At 55.8% G+C, this 18625-nt stretch overlaps 7 protein-coding genes across 7 annotated transcripts; 2 read left to right on the top strand and 5 right to left on the bottom strand.

The window, feature by feature from the left end:
- Positions 1-452: 452 nt before the first annotated feature.
- Positions 453-2377, bottom strand: F5144DRAFT_581254 (uncharacterized protein). The gene is made up of 2 exons (XM_066789428.1): positions 1200-2377; positions 453-1134 (listed from the first exon to the last, which is right to left on the bottom strand). Exons 1-2 carry the CDS (start codon positions 2152-2154, stop codon positions 770-772), a joined length of 1320 nt encoding a protein of 439 aa, XP_066639451.1. The 5' UTR covers positions 2155-2377; the 3' UTR covers positions 453-769.
- Positions 2378-3865: 1488 nt separating this feature from the next.
- On the top strand, positions 3866-4631 carry F5144DRAFT_336875 (uncharacterized protein). Its single transcript, XM_066784188.1, has one exon. It carries the CDS (start codon positions 3968-3970, stop codon positions 4529-4531), a length of 564 nt encoding a protein of 187 aa, XP_066639450.1. The 5' UTR covers positions 3866-3967; the 3' UTR covers positions 4532-4631.
- A 270-nt stretch (positions 4632-4901) lies between these two features.
- On the bottom strand, positions 4902-6135 carry F5144DRAFT_632162 (uncharacterized protein; the record flags this gene model as incomplete). Its single annotated transcript, XM_066792484.1, has 2 exons — positions 4902-5713; positions 6076-6135. The coding sequence occupies 2 exons, from the start codon at positions 6133-6135 to the stop codon at positions 5153-5155; spliced, it is 621 nt and encodes a 206-aa protein (XP_066639449.1). The 3' UTR covers positions 4902-5152.
- A 101-nt stretch (positions 6136-6236) lies between these two features.
- Positions 6237-7720, bottom strand: F5144DRAFT_656258 (uncharacterized protein; the record flags this gene model as incomplete). Its single annotated transcript, XM_066793154.1, has 6 exons — positions 6237-6532; positions 6598-6776; positions 6874-7219; positions 7263-7348; positions 7407-7560; positions 7632-7720. The coding sequence occupies 6 exons, from the start codon at positions 7718-7720 to the stop codon at positions 6385-6387; spliced, it is 1002 nt and encodes a 333-aa protein (XP_066639448.1). The 3' UTR covers positions 6237-6384.
- Positions 7721-9127: 1407 nt separating this feature from the next.
- F5144DRAFT_336853 (uncharacterized protein) lies at positions 9128-10920 on the bottom strand. The gene is made up of 4 exons (XM_066784187.1): positions 10120-10920; positions 9956-10059; positions 9679-9894; positions 9128-9618 (listed from the first exon to the last, which is right to left on the bottom strand). Exons 1-4 carry the CDS (start codon positions 10805-10807, stop codon positions 9286-9288), a joined length of 1341 nt encoding a protein of 446 aa, XP_066639447.1. The 5' UTR covers positions 10808-10920; the 3' UTR covers positions 9128-9285.
- A 462-nt stretch (positions 10921-11382) lies between these two features.
- On the top strand, positions 11383-15553 carry F5144DRAFT_614655 (uncharacterized protein). The gene is made up of 2 exons (XM_066791777.1): positions 11383-14515; positions 14759-15553. Exons 1-2 carry the CDS (start codon positions 11652-11654, stop codon positions 15525-15527), a joined length of 3633 nt encoding a protein of 1210 aa, XP_066639446.1. The 5' UTR covers positions 11383-11651; the 3' UTR covers positions 15528-15553.
- Positions 15554-16302: 749 nt separating this feature from the next.
- F5144DRAFT_632158 (uncharacterized protein) lies at positions 16303-17827 on the bottom strand (the record flags this gene model as incomplete). The annotated part of the gene is made up of 3 exons (XM_066792483.1): positions 16303-16913; positions 16984-17384; positions 17481-17827. 3 exons carry the CDS (start codon positions 17825-17827, stop codon positions 16357-16359), a joined length of 1305 nt encoding a protein of 434 aa, XP_066639445.1. The 3' UTR covers positions 16303-16356.
- Between the last annotated feature and the right edge of the window lie 798 nt (positions 17828-18625).

Genomic DNA, 18625 nt, shown 5'->3' with positions numbered 1-18625 from the left:
GAGAATAGTTGCTAGGCTTGGACAACCACCACCTGGTCACCAACAGCAACGACGCCACACCTGAACAAACCATCTCACCCCTATAGTCAAGCAAACGCTTCAGGTTCGCTCTTTGAAGATTGGATGAGCAGCATCAGAGAAGGAGGAATGGGGCGGTATACAGCAGAAATGAGGCAAATGGGAAAATGAGAATTTTCGTAGGTTTCGTATTATGGGTTTGGAGCAGACCACAACAACCACAAGAACAGTGATGTTGTGTTTTCAACTCGGACACGGGTAGTCCAATTCGGCTGAGGTAATCAACACACACCAAGGCCAGGCCAAAAGCAGGTGACAGTTTTGGTAACGGAATGACCAATGATGCCTGCTGTGGCGTCAAATCCCATGGGCTGATGCCGTGGCACCTCAACACCAAACCATCACCAAAAGCAAGCAAGATGAACGGGACCAGGGATTAGAGCAAAATTGTATTTCTTCTAGACCGTGGGGTAGACCTGACGTTGTGTGTCGGGCAAATCGCGCGCACACTCGCTTGAGCTGAGTAGGGCAGATCATAATAATAAACATGATAAAGAGGTAAGAAAAAGACTATACAAAAGAATCAGAGAGTATATCGCTATGCACAACCCAAGTTTCCTAAAGCCCGAAAAGCACGACGACGCCACCGGTGACCGACTCCCGCAACCACAGGCACACAACAGGCAACCACTCCAAAAACCAAGAACCAAACCCTACCGCGCTCCGACACCACTCGTCATTCGAAACCAGCTTATGCATGGCCCGACATCATGTGGAGGCGGAAGTGTTCCTGGTAGCGGAGGTGCTGCTGCTCGGCCAAGTGCGGGTTGGCGTCCTTCTCGGCCTGGAGGCGGGCCTGCATCTCGGCCTCCTGCTGGGCCTGCTGGCGGGCGTGGGCCTGGACGTGGGGCTCGCCGGCCGAGTGCAGGTCGTCGAGCTTCTCCGGGTTGGAGCTGAGGTCGCTAAGCAGGTCGCGGAAGTGGTCCGACGAGAGCAGCATCTTGGTGAGGCTGGTCAGCCGCGCGTTCTCCTCGATCAGCGCCTTGTTCTGCGCCCGCAGGAGACCCGAGTCGTTGTGCCGGTCCGTGAGCTCGCCCTCGAGCCAGCCAATGTACTCTGCGATGGTGTGTTAGTGACGGGGCCAGGATGCGACGAGTGATGATGGGGGGGGGGATGCTTACCCTTTCTCCTACCGCGGAACGCGCGAGCGGAAACCTTGTTCCTAAGCTGACGGCGCTCTTGGCTGCTGAGCTTCTTGCCTTCCTCGCTGGCGAGGAACTTCTCATCCTCATCCATCTCTGCCTCGGACTTTTGCTTCTTGGGGAAGTTTGCCGTCGGCACACTCTTAATGGGAGTGTACTGTACAGGCTCCGAGCGCATCGAGCTCAGAATGTTCTGAACGTTTTGCTCGGCAATGGAGCTGCTCGTTTGCGGTGACCTGGCCTTCTGGGCCTGCTTGGCCTGGACACGTTGTCTTTGCAGCTGTTGCTGTTGCTGTTGTTGCCTCTGCATCTCTTGCTGTTTCTGTTGCTGCTGTGCCCGGGCAATCGCCGCTTGTTGCTGGTGCATGCCTGGCCACACCCTGCCAGGGGTGCTCGACAAGGCGGGTGTCGTCGGCAAGGGAGAAGTCAGGCCATCAGGTTCGTGGCCACCGATGGCGCTGGGGTTGATGGTCGAGCTGAGGTAGAGCCCCGCATCGGGGGACTCGAAGCCAAGATCCATCCCCGAGGTGTTCAAACCAGTGGGCAAGGGTGTGTTGAAGTCGAAGACGTCGTCCGACTCCCCAATCCCGGCGAGCATGTCGTGTTGTTGTTGAAGGTCCAGATACTCTTGGAAATACCCCTGCGGCTCGTTCATCGACAACGTCGTTGTCAGTGCGCCCGGGACGAGACCTGTTTGCTGCTTGTAGAGGTTGTACTGGTGGCTGGGTGCTGCGAACCCTTGGTTGGCGGGGAACAACGACGAGCCTTCCGGAGTTTCCGACTTGAGCGGGATCGAAGTCGATGGCGAGAGCGAGGACGGATGGAAGTTCAACCCGTTGCTGGTAGTGTCGGTGGTGGTGTTGTCGTACTGCGAAAAGTCCATGAATTCCAGAGGGTCGAGGTCGAACCCGTTGCCTTGTTGGGACCCAGCCATTGTGTTGCCCGCGGCCGGAACTGGGGATGACTAATCGGGCGCTAACAAAGGACAGGCCAAAACTCGATCGCTATCGCTCGATTTTTATGCCGTCGAATATTTCGAGGATATATCGTTGGCGTCGTTATGTTGGAGATGGTTATTTGATGGGCCTGGTGAGTTGCAAAACATGTAAAAGGAAGAGGGGGCGGGAGGAAAGGCAAGGTGCGCCAGTTTTGAATGAGCAACGCAAGAAACCGGGCGGTGGTTGCAGCAGGCAATCCCGGTCGCAGGGATATCTGTCGCTTTGGGAAGGGGGACGCGTAAGCCAATGCGAGAGGAACCGACCAGCCAATCTGGTTGATAGTCCCCACAAAACCCTCGGCCGTCGGACAAATCAGGACACGGCTCGGCAAAATAGCCTGTTCAACGGCCACGGCGCAATGGGTTGGAGCAAGCTCCGACCGAGCCTTCGGGTACTTGGTCCCCTGCTGTAAAATGGCGGTGCATCCCAAGTACCCAAATCCCCGTGTCAGAGTGATGGCTTCGGCCGAGCCACCGTCCTTTATTAGGTATTCACCTTGATCGCTGCGGCCCAAAGGCGGAGGGAAAACAGCCCGGCGCTTTTGACAAAAACTGCTGCCTGGCTGCGGAGATAACGCAAAGGGCGCCTTGCACGACTCGACGATGCGGTCTCGAGTCAGTCCCGCTGAATGTGTTAAGACGGAGAATTGCACAACTGGGCAGAACTGCGATGCGGAGTGCCAGGCCGGTGCGAGTTGAACTGCAGAGGGCCCCCGGAAGTCACGGACAGTCTTGCGCGGCCATGGAAATGGGAAGACCCTGTTGGCTCCTTCGCGGCTTTGCACTGCCTCACTCGGCGTTTACCGTCTAGGATGATACAAAAGGGGATGAAACCTGGAGCGGGCGCTTCGATAACTCCGCATCAGAACGCATCAGAACGAGGACAAAACAGTTGCGAAGTTCACCCTCGTCTTGTCGACCAAAGCGGACGATGTTCATCTTGTGATTCGGAGGGTATGGAATGCCACTGTTCTATCCGTACATTTGCTGTTTGACCCGTGTATCGGCCGGGGCGGGGCCCCACATGCCGTAAGGAACGCCGGAAACCATTCAAGGAAGTGGAACCTCGATCTCGATTGATGTGTTGGTCGAATGCCGTGTTTTCACCACGCCTGGTTACTGCAGTTGGTAGCCAGTGATAACAACTCATGTCATCCACAGAAGAGAAGCCATGGGCCGGCGGATTGTGGTGCAAGGGAGTGTGCGAGAATGGGGGCGTGTCAGCAAGTCGGTGAGTCGGCATTTGCCGCCTCCGATGGGGCCTTTGTCGAGTCCGTGGAAGCTCCGCCTTCAATCCGCTCACAGCGATCTCCTGGCCGTCTCGCACCGCAGAAAGGCTACTGATCGACTCTGCGCTGGATCCATTCTGTATCACCAAAATACAAAAGTTGTTTCATCAACGGCGCCGCTCCTCCACCCGTCCAAGCGCTCGGTCGCGAGGGAAAACCTTGATTCGAAAGCTTGGAACAGCAACGCTGACAAGAGTGGACGGCCATTTCTCGCCAGCTTATCGCCTTTTCTGGTTATGGGGCTGTGCAAAGCTTGAGATTCGCAGTTGCGCAGTAGAGACGAATAGATGGGCCGGGATTCAACAAACCAACCCAGCCAACCCTTTGCCAACATCCCAACCCCCAAAAAGTATGTCTGCGTGTAAACATTCCGGTCAAATAGCCGTCCACGATTTGTGTGTTGTGTTGCGCCCCCGCCAGCCCTATTGTTTCACGACCTTTCCGCCAGCGTGTTGTGGTTCATGCAATCATGCTGCTTCGCGAGCTGTCCGGAGGCCTATGCTTTGAGCCTTCGCTCTTTCCATCTCCCCGAAGAAGAGCCTAGAGCACCTTTGCTTCTCCGCCCGCCCACTTCCCTTGCCTCAGTCAGATGGAGCTCTCGAGCTGTTTGGTTTCGGGTTCTGCTAGCTCTGTCCCTGTTGGTCAAAGAAGGTGCGAGACAAATTGTGGCGGTGTCGAGCTATTGTGGCGCTCATCTGGAGACTTTTGCCCCAGTTTGGCTCTCTGTTATTTTTGGTTTGACGAAATTGTGGCTGTGTGCCAATCGGCAGATCTGCAGGGGCGATGGATCTGGATTCCGAAGTAAGTACCGGGTTAGGGTTGAGATGCAAAAGCCGAGAAGAAACATTCGGACCAAGCCACCAAGAATGCCTCTGGCACCGAGATCTACAGAAATCCAGGCGCAGACGTTTGCACTGCCGAAAAGACACGCAGACAACACACAATCAAGGCATTCACTGTCGTGCGCAGATAAGCAGTATGGAATCACGAAAACAAATAGCTCTGGAAAGAAGGAAAGTAGGTAATCAAGAATTGAAGAAACGAGAAAAGAAAATAGAGCAAAAGTGAAAGAAGGACGTAAATGGAGGAAAAAAGACAAGTAAAATAAAGTAAATCATAAAAGAGAAAGAAGTAAAGGAAATAGAAAAAAGGATAAAAAAGGAAGGTCAGTTGAGAAAAGAAGAAGAAGTAAAGTAAGATAAAGGTTTTTTCTTCTTTTCTTTTCTTTTCTTTTCTTTTCTTTTCTTTTCTTTTCTTTTCTTTTCTTTTCTTTTCTTAACTTCGGCCTCAAAGTAAGTGTTCAGCCTCCCAAGGACCGAGTCTCTCGCATACTAACAGGACTAGAGTATCAAGATGTCATCCGCCGGCGCTACCACCAAGGCTACTCGCGCTCTTCAGGACTACGCCTTTATCTTCAATAAGAAGAGTGGGCTAGCTTTTGTCGAGGACAACAGCTCCAGCTAAGAAGTCTAAGAAGTCGCTGCCATCGGCGGCATGAAGATCGGCTACCCGGACAACCACCAGACTCGCTTTGGATGGTCCTTACTCTGCCAGAACCTCGATTATATCACCTAGAGAGGCTTGACGGCATTGATGTGGGCTTTCGCAACGTCCAAACCATCGTCGAACTTGAGATAAAAGTCGCCCTACGACTTGTCGATCTCGCTGTACGTGTCGAAGGCGACAATGTCGCGCCTAGCAACTCTGTGTCCGGGGTCATCGCGGCCAAGCGGGCGGCGGATCTCCATAGCGAAGTCACACCCAGTTGCCTTCCAGGGGTCTGCGGAAATCTGCCGGGCTCTCCAGTAATCAGTGTCCATGGCCTTTTCTACCGGCGGCGGCGCAAAAGCTAGACCAAACTTGGCATCTCCCTTCAGGAGGCGGGCCCGCGTGTTCCGAATGTTTCGTTCTACCTTGATGTTAGCTGACAACATAACTTTGAGCGGCTCGACGGTGTCACTCACGTCGAGATGGTGCCAGACGAGCATACAGAACTCCTTGGTATTGTCCGGCGCGACGTTCAGAAACGCACACTCGACCTTTTCCTTGCGAATGGCCAGAACGTCCTTCATGAAGTGGTAGACGTCCTGCACAACACCGTGGGCAATAGCCACCGTACAGTCTTGGTGACGATGGAACTTAGAATTCGCTTGGTACGGTGTGTCCCGAGCAAATTCCTTGAGCTGGGCTTCGTACCGAGCAGGATTCTATTCTCTGTGAGCTTGTTAGCAGGGACGACTAGTGAAATACCAAGAACTTGCGAAGAGCCAAGATGACGGGTGAAGAGCCAGGATGACGGGCAAAGAGCTAGGCGTATTCGTATTACTCACCCGTTGGTATGCGAATACGCCGTTTCGAACCGCGGCGGGGAAACCGTCCTTAACTGGTTGTTGATATGTGGGAGCTTGGTAGAGTAATTCGGGATAATGACCTCAAATGTCCTCTGGAGACAAAACTCCAGAGGGTCATGAGGGAGACAACTCCAGTCCCCTGTAAGGTCCGGCCCCCGGGGCAAGGGGTCTGATTTAGGAAGCCAATAATGGTCGATTGGTTGGCCAATGAGACTCACTATAAACAGGGCGGGCAAGGGGTTCCTAACGAAGGACTCCCGGTCAGGATACAGCGACATCATGAATGACGAGAGTTAAAATGGCAAGGAATCTCTTGATGGCACTCTACCGTACAGCTGATCTGATTTCTGGTTATATCATGTTTTTATATCACTACTGTCCCAAAAGCTCTCTCGCCGAATAGACATACTGATGAAGAGAAACGCCGACTCCAGATGGGTAATGTGTCGTTTTCCCACCGAGCCCAACTCCATACAAACCCCTGGATGTTCATGTTGCTGCAGTCGAAGTCTACGACTTGCTCCCGCTTACGGCTCGACATACTCATAGCACAGATAATCTCCCTGGATATCCAAGACATCCCCCACCGTCTTGTTAGGACTGTTGCCGTACATGTTGAGGACATGGCCAAGCGTCGTGGTCGTGCCGGGATCACCATCCGCCCCCGTGGGCAATCTGCAGACCAACATCATCAGTAAGGTATCTTTCTCGATCCACTACGAGACTAAAAATGGCCTTACGGGATATTCGACGGCCGGGGCGGGAAGCCCGGCGAGTAATCCGGGCCGATGTTGGTTCCGCTGATGGTGGTCGTGCGCGTCGCCCGGTCCAGCGCCTGCCAGTCCCAGAAGACCTTGTCGAGCCAGGTGTGGTGCAGGTAGAAGAGGGGGTCGCCCGGGCTCGACACGCCATTGAGCATCTTCCCACCGCGTCAGCACGCCTCAGACCACACAACTAGATAGATACCTTTACTTGTGCCACCAAGCGCAACATAAACATAAAAAGCACCAACTCACCTGCCCGCCCACCCCACCATGCCCGCCCGAGTGCGGCCGGCCCTCGATGCACGGCCACGCCTCGCCAAAGGTCTCCAAAGCCAGGCAGGCATCGACGTTGGCCTGCGCGGAGCCCGTGCTCATGCGGTCATTAACGGCGCGGTTGATGCAGTGCTGCGTGTTGTCGTAGCCCGGGCCGAGCGAGTTGGTGTAGTTGGCAAAGGGTCCCGTGGCGATGCAGCCGTCGCGCCCGACGCCGTTGCCGCCGAACCCGTGCGTCTCGTCGAAGAGCACCGAGGCGCTGAACTTGCCCGCGTCTTGCTGCTCGTGCCAGTAACTGGGGCGGGGAGGGAGGGTTAGCTTGATGCTGGTTTGGTGAATGGGGACTTGGGGGGAGACGGCGGCCGTACGGTTGGTAGCCTGTGTAGTTGCACTCGTTCCGCAGGGCGCTCTCGTGCGCGTGCATCATCATGCGGTGGAATGGGAGGAATGCGCCCTAGGGCATGTTAGTTAAAGAAGTTCCGTGTGGGCGAGCGTTTGACTTCGCCACGCACCACAAAATGAGTGGCATAGGCCTGAAGCTGGTGGATGGCTTGCAGCTCATCGAACCTCGTCTTGGCTGCCGGCAGATCAAGCCTCGCTGGGGTCTCCATGAGACACAGTTCAGCATTGATATATTCCAGTTTCTCATCGTTGCTCAGAGTGTGCCTGCCCACGTGAATCAGTCAACCAACTTGTTGAACGGTGGCCGGGTAGCAGCCGTGGTTACATGCACTCACCATGCTCGACGTTTGTCCGGATCAGTGCAGGCTGCAGTTGCCGAACACACCAATAATAGGCAGGTAACGAGCTTCGAGATATGAGCCATGGTGCCCGTGCAATGAAGCCGTTCTTGAGACTGAATTCTCGGGTTGTTGTGGTTAGGGGTGACACAAATACGAAGGAGAGGGATCCTCGCCTTGCACGCCCCCGGTTTATAGGTGACGTTGATAAAATATCACTTTTCTCGACACCCGGTTTACTCACCCTCAACTACTTTCCATCTTAAGAAATGCAATGGAACAGCAGTTGCGCTCTGACCCTGCAGTCATTACGTTTCCCGGCCACTTGGTTGGCTCCGCGGTGCATGCTGACGACGCGGGTTCTCAATTTGCGAACCTAGTGCGTCTTCTCGATATTAGGTCTGCGTTGTACAAGGGTGAATTTGGCCGACAGTAGAGCCTTGGGTTTGTCTTGGCCGTAGCAAGCCTCGGCCAAGATTGTTACCAAGCGTGCCAATGGACAGTCCCGGTTGCTTGATGGCCGGGCGGCCTCGGCGAAGATCCTTCATCCTTTCTCCGCAAGTCAGGAACGATCACTTTATCTGTAGGCGCTTGCGTAGCGAGTGATCGCGATCGCCAGAAGCTACGAGCCATGGCTAGGGTAGTCCACCCGGCGCCGGACAGGTCCTACCGGATCTAGACGCCGAGACGGCCGGGACCGTCGTGAACTTTAGCCTCAATGGCAACCATGCACCACTACCTGCCCGCATCCAGTTAATTTACACTTGCCGAGTTCAATCCCGTGCCGCTGTTCTCCCACATTCCGGATCGGCTTCCCGTTCACCGGCTACCCGGGGTTTCGGGAGGGACTCGAGGGTATCAGCTAAGCCCACGGCCAGGCTGCAGTCCCCTCTCGGCCTCACAACAGTCGAGTCCATAATACTAGAGACAGCCACGGCTTGGTTACTAGAGTTGGTAGCTCTTTTTGCGGTGTTCTTGAAAAGCTGCCCCTGGAACAATAAACCCAAGGTCCAAATTTACTCAAGTCCACACTTGCAAGCATCTCCTCAGCTCCACAACCTCATGCCCCTTAGGTCGTGGGCAACGTAACCGCCTTCCGAAGGATACATGCCGACCGTCGGACTGGCTAGCCGAGTCTTAGAATAATCAAGCAATGTTCACCGCATTGTTCTATAGTGCTCAATGACGAGCAGTGAGCGTGTCAACTGCGTTTAGCTGCACCGGCCTCGTCGCCAGCAAAGTTGCTGCGCCGGTCCACCTTGCAAGGTCAGGAGCGGGTGCAGGCGTGGGCGTTGAGGGGTCGAGTCTTTTGATGGAAAGGAGCACTAGGGACATCGGTGATGTTGCTGCGGATCCGTGAGCCTAGGGCGTCGGAGGGGTTGATGATGTTGTCGGGGGTGGGGATGCAAGTGCTGTTGGCTAGCGCCGACGCCGAAGAGACATTCAGCTGAAAGCCGGAACGTTTATGAGCTCTGGAAGGGGCTTGTCGCCAGAGGAGCTTGCCAGACTGCCCCCCCGTACCACTGAGAAGAACGATACCCTGTCGGTCCTGCGGTTCACGTTGAAGGCTACTACGGCATGCCTACGGTCTATGCGAGTGATGTGGACCAGGCGGTCTTTGATGAGGGCGCGAAGATTGACAAGTCTGTTTTCACAGTCCTTTCTTATCTCCTTCTCCTTTTAACCGAGGAAAAGCTACATCAATGGCGTATTCCTGCAGGGATATGACCCGGTTTTGGATGTTGGGACGCAGCTTTGCATCGGTTTCGGCGGCCAGAGCCCGAATTTCGACCATTGCGTTGTCACACCAGGTCATGAACTTCTCATTCTCGACCTTGCACTCCGCGTCTGTACCGAATGAGAGAGTCTCCAACTTGGACAAAGCAGGTTTGATGTAGCTATTGGACACCTCGACGAAGGTTCCGGTTATGTCTCGAATCGCAGAGGCGTGGCTTTGGAGGTGAAATGCCTTGGTAATGACTCTCTGTGATAACGTTGGTCAGCTGGTATCTTTTGCATCCCGTAACCCCAGGCCTCAACAAACCTTCTTGTCCGCTTGACTCATGGCCATCGACTCCAGCTCATCATTACTTTTGAGCTTTGCTCCCTGCTTGACTGTTTGCTGGACATCCTTGGCATCCTCCTCGACTCTAGTGAATAGCTCGATAAGAACGCTGAAGCTTTGAGCCAGCTGACTGACGCGGTCGTCAAGTTCAGCGAGGCTTTTCTGTGAGTCGCAGAAGATATCGCAGATGGGTTTCTGGTGTTGGGCGCATGTTAGGAAACTGCTAGTACATTCTTAACGTAACTCGAGATCGTACCAGCTCCGCTTGTGGGGCGACCGTTTGATCACGTAGAGACTCAACATCACTCATGGCCAGTTCTTGGGCATGTTCTGCCTTGGTAGTATCGGCTTGGTTTTCCCCTTCAGGCCATCCGCCATTAGTCCCAGGCCATCCGCAGCAACCAGGAACGAGACTCATACCTATGGCTTCCCTGGCCATATCCTTCAGAAAGCTATTTTTCTCGCACCACGACTGCAAGTGCTGACTTAATTTTTTGATTCTTTTAAGACAATCCTCGGCCAACTCCCAGACTTCATCAATCTCGGGGACGAGATTGGCCACGACGCCATGATCGTCTTGGAGCATTTCGATGCTTATATTGCCGCCATGCACGATACAGCTGTTAACAGCTTTGAAGACCCAGGTCGTGGTACCCTGAAATTCCTTCAAAGCAGAGCGGCCCGAGTGGATGGAGGACTCAAGGTCCGTGTGAAAGGAGTTGTGCGGCAGCATCCCGATGACCTCTCCATCCTCTCCGCTAATTTCGGGTGGGGAAATCTTGAGTCCCGCTGGCGCCCCATCCCGGGATCTCTTGAGTAGGACTCCGAAGATGCAGACAATAGCTGGGATAGCTTCGAGTAAGGACGCCCAGTTGGCTCCTGGTATTGTTTTGAGCAGCAGGCTGGAATTCTCGAGCTCGAGTTTTGCCACACGCTGGACATCTAGGGCGTATTCATGACGAGGGCTCAGTCGAGCGCCGTCAGGGCTGTCACTCGCTTGCTGATCTGTACACACGCTAATACCAAAGACGGCGGCCTTGCTGTCGTCTCGATCACCCATTTGGTTCTCTGGCGGCTCGTCGGAAACGCCGAGACCGCCGCTGCCCATATTGTCGCCAAGGTCACTGTGAAATATTCCAGAACTGATTGCCCGGCTATTGCTTTCGATCTCACCACCCAATTTTCGATTACCCGGATCCGTGAGGACTTGATGAGACAAATCTGGTTCCGGCAGGTGTCGAGCGAAGTGGCCCTTCAGCTTCTTGACGTGGCCCTTCTCTCAGGCTCACTCTAGTCGCTGGCCTGCTGTTCCTTCGACCACGCCAAGGAGGGTGTCAGCACTTCATCCCCCGGCTCCGCGGGCAAGAAAGAAACCAGAATGAGGTCAGCGACGGTGGAAAAAACCCGGACTGGGATTCACAATTGAGAATCGACGACTTGGGACGAAAATGCGTTTGGAACATGTTGCGGGAAGGCGCTGTGAGGTTACATTGCGGCGGGTCGCGGTTGCCCTCCCGTGCCTGTCCACAACGGCGACCCCCTGAACCGCCAAGACAATCGGAGGGGTCAATCTCCCCAGCAACGCTTTGTTTACTCGCCCAACAATTGGCCAACGGCGGCTTGGGCGCCGTCACAGCCCATCATGCGCCCGTCACCGCCTGTCCGGAGACCCTGTCACCGCCCCCAGGCCAGTCGGGTGTGCCTCCCGTCCAAACAACCCACCCTCGAGCCACCTCACATCACCGTTTCGGACAGTTGCCAGCGCATCCTGCTTTAGCCTCTCCACCGGTCCAGGGCATTCCAAGTTCCCATTGGCAATCGCATGGGCTTTTTTGCATTGGTTGCCGCCGTTGCCCCGAGATATCAAGGGACGCGCATGCAGCGTGTAGAAACATTAAATTACTTTGATCGCATTGTCCCACTCGCAGCTGTCCTGTCTTTCTGTTTCCACGATGCCCCGGAAGACACCAGAGCTGGATCTGGACTTCAACATTTTTGTCGACCCTTCTTGTCTGAGCGCACCAATGGACGACGAGACCCTCGCCACCATGCCGCCCTCGTCCGAAGAGGTGCAGGCCTCGGCCGTCGTCCCTGGCACTCCAGACGAATTGGGTGCCGAAGCTACGGTGGAGGATGCGGAGCAGAAAGCCGACGAGGTGCCGGAACCAGAGGCAGAAGTCACACCCACAGACGAAGCATTAGCCGAAGAACAACCGGAGCCCGAGATTGCAGAGCAAGAAGACGTGCAAACAGCTGAGCCGCCTGCCGACGAGCCGTCAGCCCCCGAGGATGAGGAGACAGAACAGGCGACACTCACCGAGGAATCCTCAGCGACCGCTGAGATTGAGACCGATGAGCCCGCACCTGAGCCGGAGCAATTCGACGAGCCTGAGACAGAGACCGCATTCGAGGCCGAACCAGTCGAAGAACCCACCCCCGAGGCCGAGCTCGGAGAAGAACCCGTCTCAGAAGAGTCCGTCCCTGAGCCAGCAGAGGACGAGGAGGAAGAACACCAAGTGGAGCAGGCGTCGCCACAAGAGGAGGTATCAGAACTGCGAGACGAGGAAGACACTGCTGCTACGGGCGAACCAGCTGAGGCAACTGACGAATTAGAAGAAACCAACAACACTTCAGCTTATGACATCGAGGCTCCTTCGGAGATTCCGCAGGAGGACACTACCGGGGACGACCAGGATCTCCCCATTGAGGATGTCGACACCTCCATCGTAGAGTCGGACATGGACGAAGAGGAACGCGGTCGCCAGCCAAACCTCGGCGACAGGAAAAATTCACTCCGCACCGAAGCCCTCATCCAGGCCGCCGCTCGCGCCGTGGTCGCCAAGATCGAAAAGCGCAAGAGCGGTGACATACCGCAGGAGGGAGATGAGCTCGACAACTCGCTTCTCAGCACCAACTCACGCGACACCTACGTGCTCGGGGACGATGCACGGAGCACGGCAAACGCCGACTCGCCCAGCCGGCGGCAATCTTCCGAGTCCCATGCCCGCCACATAGCGTCCCGCTCCATCTCGAGCGATGACGCCGGCGACAGCAGCTCCCATAACGAACGTGACGATGATGTCTTTAGCGACCGCAGCGCGCGGAGCTCCCTGTATTCGCTTGATCAGCACGACAGCCCGGATATCCCGAGCATAAAGACCCCGCAAGCTAAAGAAAGCGTTTCACGGCGCGATTCCTACGCCTCCAGCCAGTTAGACGAACACTCCTCCGCGCGCACCGCATCCAACTTCTCCGCCATCTCAGGCCTCTCCCAGTACGACGACCCCAAACTCACCTTCGTCCCCACCCACCGCGAGACGCGCATGCCGTTCCGCACCCCCTCCGAGATCCGCGCCATGCACATGACCTCCCCCACACCATCCGTCTTCAACGGCAGCTCGCCGTCGCGGTCCTCAGCACACAAGCACCACCACCACCACCACCAAGGCCCGCGCAGCAGCGGCGGCCCGCCCTCCTCCATCTCCCGCCTCGGCAGCCCCACCGTGTCCGCCCAGTACTCCCCCAAAGGCCGCTCCACCCCGCCACGCTTCAAGTCCGCGCGCAAGGAGGCGCCCCTCGTCCTGCTGCACGTCACCCTGCTGCCCCTGCGCTGGGTCTGGGGCGACGTGCTCAACACCCTCGACTCCGTCCTGCAGCCGCCGCCCGCCGCCGCCGCCGCCAAGGCCGACGGCCCCGCCGTATCATCATCATCGCCCTTGTTCGAGCCCAGCGACCCGCTCAAGACCCTGCGTGATGCGTGGCGCGAGCTGCAGGATCGTGTGGGTGATACGGTGCTGGAGAGGGGCATCCTGCTGCCGCACCCGCAGAATGATTATGAGGTGCTTGAGGAGCGGTTGCTGGAGGCGTTGGAGCTGCCGCTGCGGCGCCGGGCGCGGATTCTCGAGTGTGGCCATTATGTGGGTCCTGCGAACGTGCCGGAGGATGGGGATAGTGATGACGAGGGGGCGGAGGGGGCGGAGGGGAAGACCCACTGGTGCGGGACGTGCTGCGGGGAGATCAGGTGCGAGGATCTGGGCGTGGGGAGGGTGTTCCGCATCAAGGTGTACGCGAGTAACGGGCTGATGCGGGCTGGTGCGTGGGAGGCGTGTTGGAAGGAGATGGAGCGTGTGGATGTCGAGGTCGAGCCGATTGTCGACCTGGCCGTGCAGAGCGAGCTGGAGAAGCTGGCCGTGCTGCAGATGGAGCTGGAGGAGCAGCGGCGCCGGGAGCTGGATCTGGAGAGGATGCCCGACCCGGAGCCCGAGCGCAAGGCAGACCCGGACGCGCGCGGAGCCAGCCGGCAACAGGGCGACCTTGCGGGCGAGGCTGACATGGACGCCCAGCGGGGCATGATGTCCTCCCCGGCGCCCTCGGCTCTGCAGCTCGCCATGCGCGCCGCCACCCCCCAGCCCTCGGCCTCCAACACCCTCGTCCGCGCCGCCACCCCAAGCACCTACGGTGTCGACGCCTCCGAGGAGCGCCGTCTCCGCGACGAGGAACGCATGCGCGAGATCTACGGCGAGACGCCCGCTCCCCCGCCACAACAAGCCGCCGACCAACAACACCAGCATCAACAACCACAACAACAACAACACCACTACCCACCCCCTCCACAACAACCCCAACAACAACCCCAACCCCAACCCCAACACACCCTCCCCCTACTTACAGACTCCTCCCACCACCAGCACCACCCTCAAGACCCCTACCGCCGCCGCCCCGTCGTCCTCGACGAGAACGCCGGCTTTGTCGACCTGCTGACCCAGGCCTTCAAGGTGCTGCTGCGGGACCCGAAGAATGTGGCTATTATCCTGCTGTGTGTGTTCCTGGTGGTGGTGGTTAAGCGGCCGGGGGTGGGAGGTGGGACTGGGGTGGGGTCGGGGGTGGGGGAGGTGCAGGTTGTGCCGCCGCAGGTGGTGCAGGTGCAGGTGCCGGTGGCTGGGGCTGGGGCTGGGGTGGGGGAGGGGTTTGGGAGGTTTGAGGGGGTGGGGGGTGTTGAGGGGGGGAAGGGGGAGGGGGTTAAGGTGGTTGGGGCTATTGGTGGTGGTGCTGGGGAAAGGGAAAGGGAGGTGGAGATGGAGTTGGCGAGCTTGCGGATGCCGGAGATTGCGGGGTTGGAGGGGGTTGTGCCGGCTGTGGCTGCGGCTGGGCCGGAGAGGGAGGTTGTGGAGGCGGTGGAGGAGGTTCAGCAGCAGCAGCCGGCTGTTGTGGAGGAGGTGCCGGTTGTGGTGGAAGAGGAGGTTAAGGAGCAGGTGGTGCTGGAGACTCGGGAAGGGGATGCCCGGGAGGCCGCGGAAGTCGAGGTCCGGCACATTCCTCGCTTCGAGCTCCCGGCCGATATGTGCCCGCCACGCGGGCCGGAGTACCCCATCACCATGGCGGACGAGATGCCCGCGGAGGAACAGGTCATTCCGCAAGCCACCACCGACGAGGCCGCAGCCGAGCAAGACCAACTCGCGGGCGCGTGCGGCCCCAACAGCTCCGACTCGGACATCGAGGAGGGGGAGAACGAGGAAGAGGAGGAGCCCGTTGCAGCGGCGGCGCCGACGTCGACGTTCCTGCCGGGGCCGCTGGTGACGGAGCGCACGACGGTGCGCGTGTTCGAGACGGTGACGCAGACGGTGCGCGTCAGCGTCGTCACGCAGACCGAGACCGTCTCCACCGTCGTCACCGCCGTCCCGCAGACCGTCGAGGAGACCGTCTACGAGACCGAGACCGTCCGCATCACCGTGTCGGTGCCCGTCGATGAGCAGCAGCAACAGCAGCAGCAGAAGAAGGTCAAGGCGAAGCCGGCTAAGGGGTGTCAGGAGAAGGGTGGTTGGTTTTGAAGGAGGGGGGGGGGGGGGTTGTTCGTTTGTGGATTTGAGATATGCGATGATATGATTGTATGGATGGGGATGGATGATTTAAGCCTGTGGTGGGATTGGATATGTGGGAGGGGGGGGGTTACTGGATATGATTTGATGGTTTTGTTATCTATGATATGATGTGTGTATGTGAGGATATGCTTTCTTTTGTATTGTCTTTTTCTACTGAGATAACTACCTACTTGGAACTATGACTTTTCAACAATAGGACTGTAATCTCCTACATCCCCCCATACAACCCTAACGTCCTAACTCTAGCGTTAATATCTCCTTTTCTTTTCTTTTTTTTCTTTTTTTCTTTTTCTTCTTTTTTTCTCCTTGCTTCTTTTCTTCTTTTTTTTTGTCTTTTTTCTTCTTTTCTTTTCTTTTTTTTCTTTTTAGTTACATAGCTAGGAAAAAGAAATAAAAGAAAAAAAGGAAAAAGAAAAAGAAACAAAAAACACACTGTCCGGCGAGTGGCTGTGTTTAACCTCGGCCACCACCTCAACCCTCAGCCGAGAACAAAGCTTCCCTCATACAGAAAGCACTGCATGCCACTTCCGCACAAGAGGCCGGGTTGTTCCCCCGCCCGGCAGCCTCCCACGTCCTCAACTGTGACGGCAGGGTGGTTCTGACCCTAACCCTGGCCGCAACCTGAGTGGTGGTCTGTGCGCCTCCCACTTGTGTTTTCCCACAGTTGCGGGAATCCTGTATCTTGATTCTTTTCTTCTCTTTTCTTCTCTTCAGCTTTAGATTCACGTAATTGAGTGGGATCATTTGAGCCTTTGTGCCTCTATTCCTCGCTCGCTCGTCACATCAACGAAAACTCCGGATCTTGGCCTGGGTCTAAGATCGTGTACCCTTCTGTGCCTTGGCAGAGGTAGCATGAGTTAATGGCCACCCAGCCCTCCTCACGTTCAGAGAAAGCTTGACCCAAGTGCCGGTGAAGATCCCTGATGCGGGCGAGCTTCTGTTGGTATTGCTGTTTGTATTCGTCGGGCATTTCTCCGGCAACAAGCTTCTTGCGGAACAATAGACGCTCGACAGGGTTGTCCTTGTCGATGCCAGCGGCTTGTTCGAGGGCTTTGAGGTCGTTGAAAAATTCCAACCACTTGGCCACATCATTCGATCCAATGTTTTTCTTCCTCGCCGATCTCCGCAAATTCCAAAACTCAGGCCAAGACTTGAAGCGTTCCAACGATGCCCCAATGTGCGTGGTGGGATGAAGAAGGCCACCATCGGGGTCAATGCCGCTACAGACGAAAAAGACCTGGGCTGTGCACGCGTCGATCCTGCGCGCAAGTCGCTCTGGGAACCATTTGAACAGGGCGTCAGGTCGTAGCGTTGGTGTCAGGTATGGTAGTATCCCTGGATAACGCTGTAAGCAACCCGTACGTACTACTAGCGGTCTCTGCAACAAGCTTGCTGTGCTACTTACCGATGATTGCGGATACATCCTCCCGCGGCGACTCCGACCTCGCCGAGTCTTCCACATCCCGGCGATAACGTTTCGTGTTGAGGAGACACCAGAGATAGATCTCCCGAGGCGAAACACTCGGAACCTTGGGCCTGGGTGAATCAGGGTTGATTGAGTCTAGGAATGCGGTGTCGAGAAAGCCATCACCCACGAGTAGTCGGAAAATAGCGATGTCCCAGGCAACATCATTGACTAGCCCAAGAACGTATTCTGCTAGTGCCTCAATTGTGTCGAACTTAGGTTTTCCTTCTTCCGTCGGATTTCCTGTTTCCTTCGACGTTGGCTTGGATGGGGCCCCTGGGGCGAAATCTGTTGGGAGACCCTTGCCGTTGACCACATCCAGGATCTGTATCGCTGCTGTCCTACAAACGTTGTGGTAATAAAGGACGGCCACGATGAAATCGGTAACGGTGTACGGAACTCGCGCATTGCTCAGCGAAATCTGGTGCTTCTAGCACTCAGACTTGCGGAATGCGTCAAAATCAACCATGATAACCACCGTCAGCTTGCAAATCGTTCCCAGAATCATCATCATCTCCCGAGACGCCTTGGCGCGCCCTTTATCTGTTTTGAGGTCGAACTTGGGCGGATCCGGCAGCGACCAGGGTCCGTACCGCCCACAGCCGGCACCACCATCGCCGTCAGATAGTTCCGCGTTGCTCAAGAGCTGGCTGAGAGTGGGTGCCTCGTCTGACTCCGGCACGAGAAGCTGGATATTAGGAGAAGAGACGGCGACATCGTTGCTGTCTACGCCGGCACTACCATCGCCGCCGGCGCCAGTACTGCTTGGCGCAAGGTCGGACATCGAAGTGTGGGTACAATCTCCCTCGTGGGAATAGCGAGGAAAGAAAAAAGTGCGGTGGGTTGTTGGGCTGGGAAGGGAAGAAAGGAAGAAGACCGTTTGCTTGGGTTTCGTCCAAGGTTGGAAGAAAATTTTGAATTGCGAAAACACCTGCATGATCAGCAATTGGCAGATGTGCTGAAAGGTACGTACTTTTTAATGCGTAATAAAGAATTCGGAAACTTACCTACATGTACCTAGGTAAGGAACAAAGTCAGTTCCTAAACTAGGTACCTGTACCTAAGTTCACATCAGACTGCATTCTAACAAACCACCCACCTACATCCATAGCACCAACCTGAATCCAGACCACTCCCCGTACGTAAATACCTATCTTCTTAGAATTGAGACCCCTAACCCACCACTGTCTAATAGACGGGACTGAAATACCGGTATATAACTACAGAGCTAATGAATCCAATTACAGTACTATACAGCCTCTCGGATAGCTACAGCGCTTGTATAGGAATGACATCTTTGTACCATCGTCCTTTGTTTAAATCAAGACTGAATATCCCAAGTATCCTCAAACAAAGCACAATACAATCCCTCACGGTGTCTCTTCATTCATGCTATTATGTTAGGTATTTAATGTTCTGTGTGCAACTTGTTAAATGTGTAACCGAGACATGTAGGCGGATCCACTGAAAGTCGATTTTACGTTGCACACACATTCTCGTTGCCAGAGGGTCATGTGTTGACTCACAGACGGGTAGCTACCTACCTACCGCCACAAACTTTGCAAAAAAACCCGCAGAGGTA

Source organism: Chaetomium tenue, assembly GCF_020726465.1.
Source record: "Chaetomium tenue strain MPI-SDFR-AT-0079 chromosome Unknown F5144scaffold_6, whole genome shotgun sequence".
NCBI lineage: Eukaryota > Fungi > Ascomycota > Sordariomycetes > Sordariales > Chaetomiaceae > Chaetomium > Chaetomium tenue.
Note: the sequence above shows the minus strand (reverse complement) of the source record. Positions and strands in the feature narration are given on the sequence as shown.